At 39.8% G+C, this 12,180-nt stretch overlaps 1 protein-coding gene across 3 annotated transcripts in view; it reads left to right on the forward strand.

Moving 5' to 3' along the window:
- Window positions 1-12,180, forward strand: part of pcxb (pyruvate carboxylase b) — a 300,915-nt gene that overhangs the window by 235,750 nt on the left and 52,985 nt on the right. For all 3 annotated transcript variants that reach the window (XM_067581000.1, XM_067580999.1, XM_067581001.1), the window contains exons 13-15: window positions 4,441-4,585; window positions 4,748-4,837; window positions 10,644-10,865. In XM_067581000.1, coding sequence (XP_067437101.1) covers window positions 4,441-4,585; window positions 4,748-4,837; window positions 10,644-10,865 — 457 coding nt within the window. The remainder of the gene's footprint in view (window positions 1-4,440; window positions 4,586-4,747; window positions 4,838-10,643; window positions 10,866-12,180) is intronic.

Consider the following 12,180-nt stretch of genomic DNA (forward strand, 5'->3'; position numbering starts at 1 on the left):
AGAGTCCACATTAGTGTCACTAGAGGGGCAGACTTGACTTCAGGCTTGAATACGGAGTTAAACTGGGGTTTATATTAAAGTGGCACAAGTAGAGGCATGTGAAACTCCTTAAAATATCTTAAGGAAAAACGTGTTAATGAAAGGTTTATATGTTCCCAGTACATTCAGAATTCAATCAGATCTGTGAAACCACCTTCAGATTGTAACTGATTTTTCTTTGTATTGGTGAGAAAACGTCTTCCAAAGGGGTACAAATGTTTTCAACGTGGATAGAAATTTTCACATGCAGAGCAGCTCAAAAACATAACCTGCCATTTAATTTCCCTGCTGTTTAAGAGCTGTAAGATATTTCATGGCAAGGTAAGATTGGGAGCAGTCTGGACAGTAACACCTGTCTGTTTTTTGCTGCTGGAGCTTCACCTACTCACCTGCTTGGTGTAGTGAAAAATGAGATCAAATCCCAGTGCAGACAGATTGTAGACAACAAGGATACATAAAATAGCGGATGATATGTTTTTTTCCCCCTGAGATACACAGGCTGCATTTTACTATCAGTTGTAAATTCTGTCATTATTAACAACATTTGGATGCTGGATGAAAAGTTTGGCACTCCTGAAGCAAAATGTTTTGCTTTGTTTTTTTTCTTAGAAGTCAGACTTAAATTTAAACAAAGTACTTTTAGCTTCTTGAAACCAGCAGATGCCCTGCAACCATAGTCAAAGTGTTTTAAGGTGATGATGTGTTGAGCTGACTTGTGTTTTCTAGGCAACAGCCTGGGACATCAATACTTAGCTCACTATATTGCTTCGGCAGTCACTAGTAAAGCTGATTGCAACAAGCGCGATAATGACCCGCTGTGAGCAGAGTAGCAATAAAACAGACTTCTCTGGTGATAAACAGAGTGCTGTGACAATAAAAGTGGGGGTAGTCAAAGCCAGATGTCATTTTTTGGTGAATGGAAAAAAGAATGCGATTTAGTTTGCACCAAAATGAGTCAGTGATTCCTGATACAGATTCTCGTATGTGTAAGTTAAATAAAGTTTGCTGCCAGAGAGAGTGGGTGTGTGTAAACGAGAGCTTGTGTGAGCATTAATTCACATTCAGATGTGTTTACTTACTTTCTAAAAGTAATACAATTCTCAAAGCTGTGTGTGTGTGTGTGTGCGCTTGTGTTTGCAATCTGAAAAGTATTTGGGAACAGGAGCCACAATCATCTCAGGCAAGAAAGTGTGTGTGTGTGTTTTGCATGCTGTGAGCATAGCTCTGAGAGCTGTAACCAAGCAGTCGTTACAGGGCATCCAAATCAGGAAAGGGCCTCTGTTGAGTGATTGTGTAGTGGATGTGTGTGATATCACAGAGAGCAGGATGAAGTCTGAGCAGAAAAATACAGAGGAGATACTGAGTGGTGGAAAGGGAGAGACCAAAGGGGGGGGGGGCTTTTTTAGAGTGTGTGTTTCACATCATTAGGGGAACATGGAGAAAGAGTGTGTGTGGTAGCCACAGGCATAAAGAGCACCCTGATAACGAACACATTGATCTGGTACAGCAGAGAGGAAAAGGACAAACCTCCATGTATTAATGGTGTCTCTATCTTCCCTCTCCATTATTTCTGAGTATTTCATTAATACCGACTGTTAGTGTTATTCATCTCGCACTGTCTCTGCCTTCCTGTTTTTTTATTTATACCTTTTGATTACTTTTCCCCTTATGTTCACTTATTTAGTTTGTTTACATATTTAAATTATAGATGAAGATTACATCAAACAGAAAAATGAGAGAAAATTCCAAACTTGCAGGTGCAGGTAAAACATCAAATACCCAAAGGCCCAATAAAAAACCCTCTCTCCCAAAGAAAGAAATAACATACAAATCATAACTTTTTCTTCTTTCATTTTCAGTTCTCTTTTTTTTTTTGGTTTTACTTTTTTGTGCTCCTTTTTGACCTTTGTCGTTGTCCTTGTGGTGCTTGCTGAGGTTGTGCAGACGGGCAAAATATTTGCTGTCAGTAAAGACTCAGACATGAATAAATTATTTTCTTTTCACCTACTTGTCAAAATTGTTCAAAACATCATCCAGCAGTTTCTTAATGTTATCAGCTCAAATATTTGGTTAAATGTTTGCTTTCTTGCCTAGAGTTTAGATGAAAGTGTTGATTCCACTCTCATATCTGTACAGTAACGTAAAATTAAAGCTACAGCCAGTTTGCCTAGCTTAACATGTGGACTAGAAGCGGGGTGAAACAGCTAGCGTGGCTCTGTCTAAGCTAACAAAAACCAAATGTCAGTTTTAAACCTCGGTTTTTCTACAAATTAAAGATATAGCATGTAAATCAATGAGCTTTAGGTGCTGGTTGGTGGATTTTGTTACAGAACCAGGCTAGCAGTTTGCCCCTGATTTCAGTCTTTATGCTAAGCTAAGCTAACCAGCCACTGTAACTGTAGCTTCAAATTTACCACACAGATTTGAGGGTGGTATTAATTTTATCTAGCTCTTTGCAAAAATGAATGTGTGTATTTCCCAAAATTCCTTTAACTGCTTAGCAAAAAAAATAAATAAAAAAAAATGAAATTGACAGGTTCCTGTAGTCAAAAATCTGTTTGTGTTGTTAGCACTTATTAGGCCCCAGTGTTTTTAACCACATTTATTCAAACCTAACTAGCTTACATCGCCAGTTTGCATTTGACTATCCAGAAGTCAAATTTAATTTTGATCCAATAAAAATATACAGTATGTCAAATAGCTAGATTTTCTGAGGCTGCTTATTTTCCTCAAAGAGACAGGTATGTTAGGCAGCAGCATATATTTTAACACTGTTATTGTTGGCACATACTATTAATGGAAGAGAATATGTCCACAGGTTCCTGAACTCATCTTGCAGAACTATTATCGGCAGAAATCCTTTTTTTTGTTTTGGTCCACAGCTTGTAGCCCCAGGCTTGGCATGCAACACAGCCATGTGAATCCCTCGGCTCTAGCTCCTCTCCAGCTCTTCTCCCTGTTGCAGGAGGCTGAGAATATATTGTTGTTTTGTGTGTGTAAGTGTGTGTGTATCTCCAGAAAATGAAGTCCTCTCTTCCCTCTCTGGTAATGTGAATGTCTGGAAAGACAGACACAGTTTTGTCTCTCAATTTCTTAATGGTCCTTTACTGACAGGGTGAAGCCGTTCTATACATTGACAAAGCAGAAGATGCATCTTTTTTTCTGCTGTAACTCCTTCTCTCTGGAATTCGATTTTTCTTTATCACCTGAAATATTTGCTGTTGTCTCTGTTCTTTCATTGCTTTTCTTCTCCGTACATTTAATTTTGGCTGTATTGGCATGACCAACATACGCTTTCCTTGCCTGAGCACATTGATCTCTTCGCTACATCTTCCTCTCTCTCAGCGCTGGTAATGAGGTGTGTGTCTGTGTGGTTTGTTTATTGCCTGACTCGCCTCTCCCAATTATGGGATTCCTGGGTGATTGTGCTGCAGCAATTATTTCAAGTCACTCTGGGTTTGACTGTCAGTTAAACGCCCAAATTGTGGTTGTAAATTCTGTCCATCTGTGGGTTATGTCTCATGTGTTCATATACTTTAAATGCCCTTTGTATCCTTACTCTAGTGTGTAAGAGAGATCTATCTATAGACAGTGAGGCGGATGATACATTTCTGGGCTTAGGGGGAGCTGTTTTTTACCCAACACCCAGAGGGTCTCTGTTTGTCTCTTGGGTCTAAGCTCTGTTTGTGTGTATGTGTGGACGTATAAATAAAAGGGATATTTGGATGCTGGGTCATGAGTGGCAGGGGTTTACTCTTTAAAATGCCCCTTATAAATCTAGCATATTGGGTCATATGCAAAGACACTTTTAGCAAACTTTGAGAAGTAACCTTTTCACACAGTGTATATTCCTTCACTCTTTACCCTCCTTTAGGGACTTTAAACAGTGCCAAACACATCTAAAGCTGCTCCAAGAATATATTAACATAGCCTCCTTTCACTTATCTCTCCAACTAACACTCCCTCTTACCTCTTTTCTCTCTAATAATCTTGTACCAACTTCCTCTGTCTGTCAATCTCCCTCCTTTGTTTAGCCCCTTTGTACTTTCTCCACCTCTTACAGTAATTCAAAGAACCTACCCACAACGTTAAAACAAGCTTACAAGAGTGAAAAAGAATTAAAATGAAACCAAATAATGAAATTTACTCTAACAATTGCATCTCTTTCCTCTCTCTGCTCTCCCTCTCTTTGTTAATTTAGAGAGCTTAATTGCCATGATAATACTTTTGAGGTAAACAAACAACAACAAAATAGAAATGGAATGTAATTACTTTCAACAGTTGACTTTCTGCCTCCGCTCCACATGTGTGTTTGTCTATTGAAGCTCAGACTGTGCGGTTGTGAAATCTTATTAAAGTTAAAAGTCTCCTCTGTTTGTCCATCTGTCTCTTCATCTCTAGACCAACATCCCGTTCCTCCAGAATGTCTTTTCCAACCACCAGTTCCTCCACTCCACAGTGGACACCCAGTTCATCGACGAGAATCAGGAGCTCTTCAACCTCAAACCCACCCAGAACCGAGCCCAGAAACTACTGCACTACCTCGGTCAGTGTATAAACACAACGCACACAAACACTAGAGGAGGATGTTACAATTAACTGATTCAAATCTTAAGTTCAAAAATCCAACTTCACTCTCTTATAGGATGTTCGATATGTAATAATGCTGCATTTAACATGTATTCTGTATTTTCATTCTCACATCCAGGTCATGTGATGGTGAATGGACCAACCACACCCATACCAGTCAAGGCTAAGCCCTCCGCTATAGACCCTGTCATCCCTCATGTCAGCATGGGTATGTCGATCAAACACTGTTCTGCTGATCAATGCTTTGCACATTTTGATTACCCATTAACAATACCGAAATCACATTTCTCTTAAGTCAGTGATTAAAATAAGGCATTACATTATACCACAGCAGAAAATACTGGAGCCATTAACAATGAAATAGTTATTAACAGTTTAGGTGTCAACAAGACCAGTGGCTGTTAATTTGAAACTACATTTAAATTGTGAAAAATGTGTCTCGCCACTAGAAAATGCCATTGAGCAGTTGCCATAATAAGGTGACAATACGTTATCCTTATTGCATTTATTACATTTGGACTAATTAAGCTGGCTACTACCACTGCAAGGGTGATGGGTTTCATTTCCCTTGGGGCACCCATGCTAAAAATGTAAACACTTGTGGAACCGTAGGGCACTTTGGATAAAAGCACCCACCAAATGACAAATGGGCTGTCGAACAGTCCGATAGCTGAAGGCGGAAAAGCCTTCCTAAATGGCTCAGTTTAGCACTCGGGGAGGAAAAGGGTTTTGGCCCAGAGTGCTCTGCTGAGCTGTGAGTACAGCGGTGAGAGGGTGTAGTTCATTGTTTGTGAAGGAAGAAGTTCTTCGCTTCTCACCCTGCTCTGCACCAGCACCCCTGAAGTGTCGCAGAAAAGCCAACGGCCAAGCTGAGCTCTTTGATGGGCTCACGGAGCCACTTAGAGTCTCTGGAGTGGAGCTCTTTTTTTCCCTCCACACCAATTGTTATGTCTTCGTGAATTTTGAAAGGTTAAAGTTATAATGCTTAAGATTTTCATGAAATCAAACCTGGTATTAATTACGCTTGGCAATATTTTAAGTTATAGTATTGTGCATTACCATATGTAATTATATCTCTTTATTATTTTTATTGTTAGGTGGAGGATTGTCTAGGATTCACAGCATGTAATCCAGTGTTACTGTTTGACATGTTTATCAGCACCCGGTTCTGCCTCAGCACGTACCCCGGCGTGCCCAGTAAACATGAATTTATAACAAAATACTGTGAATAATATGAATCATAATCAGGCATAACCAAATCAAATCTGACATGTAAAAAACATGCACAGCGAGATGGAATGAAGTAGAATAGGACAGAATAATCTGTTGTGTTTGTGTACGTCTGCATGTGAGTGAGTGTGTTTCTCCGTGCTTATCCACCACTTGTCTACTTATGCAAATCTTGTGGTGAAAGCCATCGTTGCCTCGGGAAAGAAAACACACACACACATAACATGAACACACTAAAATCACACACTCACACAAACTGGCACAGACATATACTGTAGTGAGCAGGTACTCTAAAGGAAGACGCCCTTTGTGTACACACCCCCACTTACATACTATAAGCAGCTGATGAGGTAGTTGAATGCAGCACAGGCACGCACAGAGGCATACCTAAAGCCTAGTAATGAGATTTGTAATGTGCTTATATCCTTTCTTTCATTTGACTGAGGGATTGAGAGAAGAGAGGGATTAGGCCTGTATTATCACACTCTGTGGAGGGAGGGATGGAGGGAGGGACAGGGGCATGGAAGGAGAAAGGGGTTATGAAAAGATGGGAGGGTTTGGACAGCATATAATCCCTATATGCACAGAAAACGGTCAGGCGAATATATTGGCAGGCGGGAAGATATGGATAGATGAATCGATCTAGATAAATACAGTACATGGGGATGCAGAGGACGAGGAAGAGAAAGAACTATTAATGTTTGACACCCACAGAGAAAAGAAGAGCAAAACATTACATCTACAGATAAGGACAAAGAGTAATTATTACAGCAATTCTGGGGGTTTCCCTCCATGCTGAGGAGAGAAGGGAAGAAAAGTATTCCTGAAAGGCAAGGCGAAGGTGTCCTGACAGAACCTGTTAAGTGCTCAAAGACCATTATTTTCTAATTAGGATTTGTAGTCAGAAATGTTCCCTCTGAACCCAGATTGCTGGTGGTTCATCGATGGTGTTGAAGTACACCTTGTTCCAATTATTGTCTGGATTTATTTAATGGAGGACATCTAGAGGTTAATCACCAGATGCCTCTGAGCAAGCTTTAGGAAGAATTACTAATAAAAATGACAGACTACTTCCCACCTCCCCGTTGTGATTCCTGTTCGCTGTATCTCCATTCTAAGGATTAAGGTATAACAAGTTGTACGGTATAATATGCACAATGCTATATGCACAATTTGTGTGTGTAGAAACCCAACTTATGCACAGGAAGGATATTAAACACAGACAGATTTAATGTTTTTAATAATTTCCTCAGTCTTTCTGTCTCTACCTGTTTCTAGTTTTGGATGCTTTCATTAGCCGTCTTCAAACAGAAAAGGCCTGTCTTTGGCCAGCTTTGTATTCTTTACTTTTGTTTAGGTCCAAAACTCATTTTCAGGTAGCTTTAAAAAGGAGCCATAAAGAGTCTTAAATTTGGCTTTGTGAAACCTGGAGATACTTATATTTTTTTCATGTGTGCAGTGCAAAGTAACATTTTCTTTTCTTCTTTGTTCTCTCTCTAAAAACATTTCTTTCAGTTTGTTTCACACCTCACATTCAACTTTTTGGATGTAAACAAATTCTCATTCTGTGGCGGTTTTGGTTAAATGAGAAGCATTTTAAACATAAATTCATTTTCAATATCTTATGTAGTATGAGAGAGGAATGTCTGTTGTGAATTCAAAACTATATTGGGGAGGGGGGATGTCAATATCTTCACTGTAATGAGACATGTAGCAGACAACACATTGAGCGTTTGTCTTAAATCTCGCACTAACACATCTACCTGCATTTAACATGTGCAGGCTCAGCTGAATGACTGTTCAATCACACCCGACTCTAATAAAGCACTAATTAGGAACCCCTCTAGGATCTGCTAATGAAAAGGTTCCTAAACACAAAACATGCAAGACATTTAACACTTATCTTGGTAGACAGATGTCAGCCCAGGACAGAGACAAGGCAAGCTGTCATTGTTAGCAGATTGTCTCCTACACAAAATTGCAAATAAAGAAGCACCACAGAGCACTGTAGCTCACTTTATCTACCGTATGCTGGAGGAGAAAAACAGAAGTGTGAAGAGAGGACAGACAGGTCAAGTATGTCAAAAAGGTGGGGAGTGGGAGTGAGGTGTTTTTCAATGCAAAGTGTGTGTGTGTTTTTAAGTGGGTCAGTTGTCAAGCACGAGCAACCGCATGGGACTTCTCTTTACTACTTTTTGGTTTCTGCTCTGTACAACACGATGCACACACAGACTGAAAACACTGACTATATGCACAGGCCATTGTTTAGTCACTGTAATCCCAGTGCAGATGCCCTCATTTTCTCTATTGTGTTGAGGCATATGCGTCAAAGACAGCGCGAGTGGTAAAAACATAGCAAGCGAGTTTTGTAAGACTGCATGAGTGCGAGAAATGGGAGGAGGGCTTTGAGTGTATTCTGTGTGTGTGTAGGTGTGTGCGTGGTGTGTTCCCCAGTGTTCAGTATTACACGCAGATCTTGATAAGTTCAAAGTGTCTGTATCTATTTGCTTCGACAATGTGATTTCACAGAGCTCATCTAGCCTGTGTGTTTCAGTGAGCTCATTTTGTGTGTTTGTGTTAGAACGTGTGCACAAATGTATCTACATTTACGCATATGTGTGTATGCGAGGGGGAGTTCATCTTGCACATGCTAGCCTTGGAGACAATTATAGGAGAGATCATTTGTTTTCAGGGATGAGGTACAACAATAAAAGGTCAAGAGCAAATATTCGACTGTGCAGAGAGAGAGAGAGAGAGAGAGAAAGAAAGAGGAAGGGAGGGGGAAGAGAAAGAGGGGGACAGAGTTGGAGGACAAGCTAGCAGGCAGATAGTACCTCATTAACTAGTCTAACTGTTTGATGATTGTACACACTGCAGCAAGGATAGATCCCAATTCTGCTTCCAATATTTTAATGCCTCTGGTTGTTCTTGTGTTTAATTGCCAGGCAGAGAGGAAAGTGAGACAGATTAGGATAGAAGGTTAAATCTGTGTCCATACAGCACACTCTGCAATGTCTTACTTGTTTGTTTTTGAGGACCATTCAGCTGTAATAAACTGGAAATAGGAGTATTTGCCTTGGGGAGTTCTACAGCCATTGTTTTCATTCGTCTTTATGCAGGCTTTTAGCAGTTACAGTACATCCCTTTTGCTACTGCATGACATCACAGTCTTGTAAGCTACCTAGAAACACTCATCTAAAGCCAACATGGCCAATAATCGTCATCCTGGGTTCCCCAAGGTTTCAGAAAACTCTCTTAATGGATGTTGCTCCATGTGATTTTTCTGTTTCTGGTCCATCTGTTAGCTTGCGTCACTCGTTTCATTCTCCTCAACCTTTTCCGAACCTTTGACCGGGGACTGCAAGCCAGCTGGATATGCAGACATAATTGTCAGAGAGAGGGTTTTAGATAGATGAATAAGTAAAGCATGTCAATATGTCAAAGAACATTGATTAAATAGGCTAAAAATATATACACTCACCAGCCATTAGGTACATTTGTGCGATCTAATCCAATCCAATACAACAGCTCTGCCATAAATTCTACTTTGATGTTGTCAGAAAGGTGATAAATCTACTTTATGTTTATTATTGAAGTTGTAGTAGGTGGTGGTGTACTGATGTGTATTGTATTGAAAAGTGTTCCTAATATTTTGCTTCCTTCACGTATGTTAATGGAGTGGACAAATGTATAAGCTTTGTAAAAGTAGAATTTATGGCAGAGCTGTTGTGTTGGATTGCATTAGATTGCACAGGTGTACCTAATGAAGTGGCTGGTGAGTGTAATTTCAGTGTAATGCATGTACAGCTGCTTCCACACTTCTCAAAATAAAATATAAATGTATGCTTTGCAACAACATGACAGCTCTCTGATTGCTGATGTCGTGAGAATTTTCGGGAGCTAAAAACAGGGTCATAGGCCGGATAAGGCTGCAAAATTAGAAATGCGTGAAAAGTGCAATAGCAGCCAGCCTGGAACCAGTTTGTCTCTGCTGGCAACCATACAGTACCAAGCTCAGTCTCTTGGATCTCTTGTTTCACTAAACAGTAGCTGCTTACTTTAAATAGAAAACCGTGGCCATATGAGTCACTGTCAGCGGGAGCAATCCATTTTCACAAATTGGTGGGTGGTGTGCTTAATAAGCTGGCTGCTGTGTTTTAATTCCTGTATTCTTTTATAGCTGATCTACTTGGGCTGAGGGCGATTGGAGCAGCAATGAGAGGAGACAGTTGTCTACCTCGTTAGCAGAAGTTATGACAAGTATCAGACTTGTTAACAATACAATTTAAGAGAGAACACTGCGGAAATAACATTGGTTTACCTGCTCACCAGGCATCTTGTTACACTGGTGTAAATCATTTATCTTGCCAGACACTTAAGCGTTGTATAAAGTCAATACACCACATGGAAGATCAGATAAACAAGGCGCTATTCATGGATCCTGTCTGACTAGTCCAAAAATACTGTATGCAGCCTTCTTCTTAGCACATGGCTGCAATTACAGGCCCACTCTGCTGTCGTTTTATAAAAACTAACAGTTTTTTCCTTTTTAAAAAAAATGAAATTATGAATACATGTTTGATCTGATCATTATAAAGTTATCTGCACCATTTGTTTGAGTGTTGTGAAACAGTGTTAAGTATTCCTCCAGCATCTGATATTGACTTCTTACAAACTGCTATATCATTAAAACAAACCTATTTCCCTTTCATGACTCCTCTGTTTAGTTCTCTACATAAACTCAACTTTTTTCTCTTTCTGTCTTCCCCGCTTATTATTATTAGGCGACCCACCAATAGGTTTCCGTGACGTGTTGCTGCGTGACGGTCCCGAGGGGTTCGCCAAGGCTGTCCGTGCCCACCAAGGTCTGTTGCTAATGGATACCACTTTCAGGGATGCCCACCAGTCGCTCCTGGCAACCAGGGTTCGGACCCATGACTTGAAGAAGATCTCACCATTCGTCAGCCACAACTTCAACAACCTTTTCAGCTTGGAGAACTGGGGAGGTGAGTTTCTTTATGCTGGATGTGTGTCTTGATGATTTGCTTGAAATGAAAGAAACAGGAATATTTTTAAGGGGCCTAAAGATTTGGAATAACCAAGAAAATTGTCCTAGTATGTCATAGTACACAAGCGATCATGTAAGAATGGCATGAATTTTCTTCTTTCAATGGCTATCATGCTAATTAAACTCTTTGTGTATGCGCTCCTCCATTTTAAAGTGTTTGAACAGCCATGCTCATACTTGCCCATTCTCTCATCCTTCTCAGTGTAGATTGGTTCTATGTTTTATTGATGACAGTGATTGTACAGCTTTGTTTTTGTTGTTTGAGCTGTGAAAATCATATGCCATTGAAAACATATCTCATTCCTCCATCTCTTCGCCTCCAAGTCAGTCTTGAGCAAGTTCACTCAATAGACAATGATTGTACCTTTTCCTAGCTCTTGAGTGAATAGAGGAAATCATACGTTATTGAAACTTCTTGAGGCATGAACAGTCCAATAGTGTCCTCGTATAATGTGCAATTGCTCTGAAATTGGCTAGAGAAAGAAAATATGTGCCTCATATTTGAACAGTTGGTGACGAGACCAATTATCAACACTTCTTGATAACAGTCCTGTGTGAAGTACAGTTGTTACGAACTGGTTTCAAAGAATAAATTCATTTTTTCCCCTTGTTTGAACACTCAAACACTTAGGACAGGCACATTTGTGGAAGAGATATGTCCAGTCAACCTCTTGAGGCTGAAACATTTAATGTAATGCTCAATTATGGTAAACTACTCTGAATGATTGGACTTACATGACTTGGAGTACTTTGAGTAGATCACAAGAACACTCCTAAGAACTAAACAACAAACACATAAAGTGTGAAGTGGTCTCTGTTTCAGTGACTGTGTTCTTCATTAGATGGTTGAACAAAGTGAGAAAAAAAATAGAAACACTGGAGAGTAAGTCTCCAGTGAAACCTCATTGGTGCTGTAAACCCTTTCTGAGATTAAATTCCTCCCGGTAGCCGATCATAGTGCACCAGTTAGCAGAAAGCAATATATTTCATTACAGTGGGAGAGCACTTTGAGCAGATCTCACATTAAGCAACTGTCTACTTATCTCATGTTTGAACAGATAAAAAGGTTATGGCAAAAGTAAATCATTGAGGAGATATTTCGATAGAAAGGGCTTAAATGCTTCCCGACATCCATCTCCCAGTATATTGTAATGTCATTATGAGACTGACCAGAGAAAGATGATATGAATTCAGCTTAGCCATGTTTGAACAATTACATTAAAAATAAATCTTTTAAGAGAGACTGAAAACTT

Source organism: Thunnus thynnus, chromosome 22 (genome assembly GCF_963924715.1).
Source record: "Thunnus thynnus chromosome 22, fThuThy2.1, whole genome shotgun sequence".
Taxonomy (NCBI): domain Eukaryota; kingdom Metazoa; phylum Chordata; class Actinopteri; order Scombriformes; family Scombridae; genus Thunnus; species Thunnus thynnus.